At 34.3% G+C, this 6000-nt stretch overlaps 1 protein-coding gene across 1 annotated transcript in view; it reads left to right on the top strand.

Annotated features, from left to right (window-relative positions):
- Positions 1–2891: 2891 nt before the first annotated feature.
- LOC115229911 (putative pre-mRNA-splicing factor ATP-dependent RNA helicase PRP1) overlaps positions 2892–6000 on the top strand; it is a 46037-nt gene continuing 42928 nt past the window's right edge. Inside the window, exon 1 of the mRNA XM_029800175.2 lies at positions 2892–3044. Coding sequence (XP_029656035.1) covers positions 2995–3044 — 50 coding nt within the window. The 5' untranslated portion in view covers positions 2892–2994. The remainder of the gene's footprint in view (positions 3045–6000) is intronic.

Below are 6000 nucleotides of genomic sequence, written 5' to 3'. Positions count from 1 at the left end.
CCTCCTTTAAGAAACAGATAGGGTTTATTTACATTTGTGAAGAAAAAAAGATACCCTTCCCCAACCCCTAACCCTAAATGTAAAATAGATTAAAATGCAATAGATCGATACTAGGGCCATAATTATGGGTGACATTTTCATTTGACACCGCTAGAAAAAAATCCCATTTTCCATAGCGGTGTCGTATGAAATTGTCACCCATAATTATAACCCTAGTATCGATCTATTGCATTTCAATCTATTTTAGATTTAGGGTTAGTTAAGGTTAGGGTTAGGGGTGGGGGAAGGGTATCTTTTTCCTCACAAATGTAAATAAACCCAATCTGTTTCTTAAAGGAGGGACATATTCATTATGCACAGAATGTTATTTACCTAAACGGAGGTCAGCGATTGGTTAAAATTGCCGAAATGCTCGAAATTAAAGACGAAATATGTTACAACATATAGAATTTTCTCAATAAAGCCAAGAAAAAATGATGTTTTATAAACACATTCTACCAGTATACGAAGTTTAAAAGTGTTTAGTTAACTAGAAATTGTGTTGAAAAGTGCCGTTCAATAGGAAAAGATCCGTGATGTTTTCTTCTGTTACAAAGGTAGGTAGGTTCCCCACAGTTTGGTGAAGGTATTCGACTTTCTGATGTTAATTTTCAATCTGGATTGTTCTGCAGCTCTGACAAAGTTATCTACCAGTTTCTGCATATCTTCAGCGCTGTTGGCATACATCTCTCTCTCTCTCTCACTAGGGTCTTTGTAGTGCGCGTCTTTGCTTTATACTGTCTATCATGCATTCCTATACAAATGTGCCTCCCCGCCCACGCACACAATTTGTTTCTTCATAACTTCAAGAAAAATGGATGTCTTTTAATGAAATTTTCGACAAGCATCTTTTATATGTCGTAGATTTCAATTACATCGGAATTTACTGTGAAAAAAGAAAAAAATTTGTGGGCGCGCACACATAACAATTTTTACAAAACTTCAAATTCTATTTTGTAGAAAATATGTAATGTGTGAAATCAGTATGCATGTACACGCGCTCACCAATTTTTTTCTCCACATTAAATTTCAATATATTCGTAATCTACACCATCATAAAAAAAAATACCCATTTTTCTGAGAAAGTTATGAGGATATAAAACCGACTCACGTGAATTTTCCTAAACTCTACTCCCCCATCACATTGGAAAATATTTTCCACAAGAAATCAAGATATAATCGGAACCAACACTATCTAAAATGAAATTTGTAGGAAATTTCATTAAAAAATATCGATTTTTCTGAAAGTTATAAGGAAACAAAGTCGGAGTGCATATGTGTTTTTATGCCCCTCCAACACCACAAGTATGTGTGTATATATATATATCGTTTGTAAAAACCATAAATCCGAAAGAAGAAACAAACTCTAAGATGTAGAGCAGTATATATTTTTAAGCGGTCATGGGCCAACAGGTTTTTGGGATCTGACCATAAGCCATAAAGCTAAACCCTTTATGGACGGGAAACCTATGGTAAACCATTTTTAATATATATATATATATATATACTAGCAGTATCGCCCGGCGTTGCTCGGGTTTGTAAGGGAAATAACTATATAAGCATTTTTAAAGATGTAAAGTATAATAGCCATCTCAATATGGCTAACCACAAAGGGGGGGGGTTACTGTAGCTTTTTACGTTCTGAGATTTAATAATAAATTTTTAGAGTTACTTCCCTTATATATGCCAAAAATGCATTAAAAATGGGAAAAATTGATGGTAAATTTTTTTTTAAAATCGTAGACGCGCGCTAATACCCAGAAGGGTTCAATATGAATCACGACTATAAGATACCCGGTTTCGGTTAAACTGCATCGCAAAATGTGGGAGTAGTTAGGAATCTAAATCGTAGGAGACAGACAGCACACAACCTCACTTTTATATCTATACTAGCAGTATCGCCCGGCGTTGCTCGGATTTGTAAGGGAAATAACTATATAAGCATTTTTAGAGAGTTACTTCCCTTATAGATGCCAATTCGGGCTTTCTTAGCCATTTCTGTTTTGGTGTCTTCAAGCCATGAAGTCGTTGTTCTAAAAGAACGCTGGTCTCCTTGACAACGCTTTACGACGTTGATTTCCTTACACTCCCTTCCCCACAGCTTCACGAGGGAGGGAAAAAGGGGGAGAAGCAAACAGGTGCAGGTGTGACCATGGACGCCAACTCCGCCGCCATCGACAAACGAAAAATTATGCATTAAAATGGAATAAAAAATGATGTTAAATTATTTTTAAAATCGTAGACTCATCATAGACGCGCGCTAATACTCAGACGGGCTCGATATGAATCACGACTATAAGATACCCGAATTTGGTTAAACTGCACCGCAAAATGTGGGAGTAGTTAGGAATCTAAATCGAAGGGGACAGACACTCACACAACTACAGTTTTATATATATAGATATATATACTTCTAATATAGGATAAAATCCCCCCCCCCCAAAAAAAATCTTCATCAAAGTGGCCAGCATAGTAAAATACCTTTAAAGGTGAAAATTATAAACAAGGGCAAAAGAAAATTATTTCTATGCCAATATGCTGAGAATAGACTTTAAATCGCCAATCACCACATTACAATTATACATTCACCATGAAACATATATATATAAGACTGTGCACCCACAAGCAAAATTGACTCGATCAAAATAAAATATTAATCTCTAGTATGGCATCGAGTACTATTTCTTTAGACAGTCAACACTAAACGATATATTTATGTTTTTGTATGCGCGTGTAAACATTCGTATACAGCAAGTGTTAAAATGAAATTGAAACAAACCAGATAAAAAGCAGAAAACACTTAATAGCGACTAGTTGTTGTTACTATAGTGAGGCATATTATCTTAACAGGAAGTTGTTGGTAGATTACCAAGTCACTTCGTTGTGAAGAGGGTGTCGAAAACTTTACCCATAATTCTCTGATGTTCCGCCTTCTCCACTCCGTGTGGCGTGGAAATGTCTAAGCGTCGTATTGACGTTGGTGATTCATCTTCGAAGCGGAATAGGTACGTTTTGTTAAAATAGTATTATTTGCAAGACTAATTTTCACTTCTCTTTGTAGTTTTAATGTACTTTAGCTTGTTTTGTAATCTGCAAACTTTTTCCTTGCGCTCTTAAAAAGTTACGATAAAGATGGCCGAATTTGTCGGGAAATTGTGTGGTTACAAAGTGGAGGTTCAGTTTTCAATTTTTTTTGCTTCATTCTCTCTATTCTTGTATCTGTTTGCATTACCTCTTCTTCAGGCTTTTCATATTTTCTTTGTTACCCCTCCTTGATACAAATATATATAAATGTCTTATGCAAATGTGTGTAAAATAACATAAAGCAGTTCCCCCTTAATTTGAAGTAGTTTCTAAGGATCTAGAATTTGAGAATGTCTATCTTTCTATTTGCTTTTGTTACAAAATTCTCACTTAGAAATCGTGTGCGTGAGTATATATGTGTGTGTGTGTGTGTATAAAAGAAACTCTACGAATGTATATATAAATTGTAAAAGCAGCTAATCAGTACGTGTGTGTATTATATATATGTATATAAACTAGTCAGTGTGTATATACATTATATGAGAAACTGATCAATATGTTTATATGCGTATGTATAAAAGAAACTGATTAACTTGAAATATATGTATCTGAAAAACTGCTTATATATATTTACGCACGTATGTGTTTATATATATATATAATATAAATATATATATCTGCCGACACAAGTGCGCCTCCAACTTTGTTTCCTCATAACTTACAGAAAAATTTTTTTAATGAAATTTCCCACAAATACACTTCAGATAGGATAGATTCCGATAAAATCGGAAATTTTTTGTGAAAAGAAATTTTTCCCGGAGTAGGGAGAGGAATTTCAGAAAATTCACATGAGTCGCTTTGTCTCCACATGACTTTCAGAAAAATTAATATTTTTTAATGAAATTTTCTTTAAATATCTTTCAGAGTGTGTAAATTATACAAGAATCTACACAATCTTAAAATATTTGTAGAAAATATCATTAAAAAATATAAATTTTTCTGAAAGTTATGAGGAAACAAAGCCATTCGGGTGAATATTTCGAAACTCTATTTTTGCAATTTCCCCTTATAATCGGAATCTACGCCATCTAAAACGTACTTGTAAAAAATTAATTAAAAATTATCAATTTTTCCGAAAGTTATGAGGAAACAAAGTCAGGGGCACACTTATGTAGGTATGCCTATATATATATATATATATAATATATATATATATATATATAATAGAGAAACCATTATGTGTGTCCGTTGTTTCTCAGAAATATTTTGTGCATTAAACAGTATTTTATGAAATCCTACGATTTATTCTAACAATGTGATTAACAGTCTAGTCGAAATACCTTGCCGTCAGAAATCGAGTTTTATATACATGTGTTCACTATACTTATGAGAACATTCTTTTTTTCGTAAAGACTAATCGCTGTATGTTTTGTAAACATAATTACATAATTTTGCCACCATAGTTTTAAGTATCACCCTATACAAACTACTGCAGTTGGGTGCTGCTTTCTTTTTATTTCGTTTAGCTCAACTACACCATCTCATTATATATACGTGTGTGTGTGTGTGGGGGGGCACTGATATATCTATCCATCCGTTGATATCGAAGAAAAAGTTCGGCTTTAAAACTCCGAAGTTATTTCGTAAAAATCATTAGGTATATATAGATAGAAATTGACTTATTTTTTACTACCTTATGCCCGTTAGAAATGGGGGAAAATTGTGTTGAAGTATAAGTTTGGCTTTTATTTCTTTCGAATTTTAACCACTATATTGGAGAAATTTATTTTATTGGTTTATTTTTTGAAAATCAAACGGATATATTTAGTATTTTGGATTTCCTTAATGTAGTTATGGCGGATTTTAGGGATGTTACCGGCATTGCTTTAAAATGGTATGATCGTCGCGACGAAGAAAATAATGTGAAACCTATGTTCATGACACTTCCAAGTGCATTTACGACAGGCCTAGCTCTTTGTTCACCATGTACATTAAATTAATTACAGGTAACTTGTGAGATTTAATGTACTTCATATATGCATATGTGCACGCACTTCAGCTAAGTACTCAAAGTCGCTCTCTCCTCTTGAAAAACAAATGCACACTTACATGCAAAGACTGTCGTGATAAGCTCGTGTGACATTGTCATGGAACAGAATGGTTTGCGGTAGCTTGAGCATTCTTCATTGGGTAGGTAGGGAGATAGTGTGTATGTATATATATATAATCGTGTCGATAGTTCAGATATGGGTTTATGTTTTTTTTTATTAGAATGCTATTACATCACAATGAACTTCCCTTTGTTATGTTAGTTACCTTGTCTCAATTGTAATAATTCACGTTTTCTACCATATTTGGCACGTTTTCCCATGCATCTACAAACATATACCCTTTCGTCTCTTATTTCCTCCTCTCAACATCATTGTAGGTTTTCTTAAAGACGTGTTATTGTGAGAAAGCTTGCTATTTTCAAACTGCAACTTGAGTGCATACACTTCTCCGTGTTGTATATGTACACGAACACCTTGTGTCGAAAGTCATATATTTGTGTATGTATGTATGTGTGTGTGGTGTGTATCATCATCATGAGTTAACGTTCGCTTTCCATGCTGGCGTGGATTTGAACGGTTTGGCAGGAGCTGGTTAGGCAGAAGGGTACCAAACCTCAGTATCTGTTTTCGGCATGGTTTTTACGGCTGGACACCCTTCCTAACACCAGCCACCCTGCATATATATATATATATATATATATATATATATACTATACACACACACACACACACACACACACACACACACACGAGTGAGTGGACAAACGAAAGAAGGGCACCCTACCAATTTTCTTGGTAGTTACATGTATGGATCAAAACAATTTGATTCAAATTCGTTGATACTCCCGAGTTTCAAGCTTGATGCTAGTCCTCAGCCATTTCTTGT

This window comes from Octopus sinensis, linkage group LG2 (genome assembly GCF_006345805.1).
Source record: "Octopus sinensis linkage group LG2, ASM634580v1, whole genome shotgun sequence".
Taxonomy (NCBI): domain Eukaryota; kingdom Metazoa; phylum Mollusca; class Cephalopoda; order Octopoda; family Octopodidae; genus Octopus; species Octopus sinensis.
This window is presented reverse-complemented; position numbering and strand designations above follow the sequence as displayed.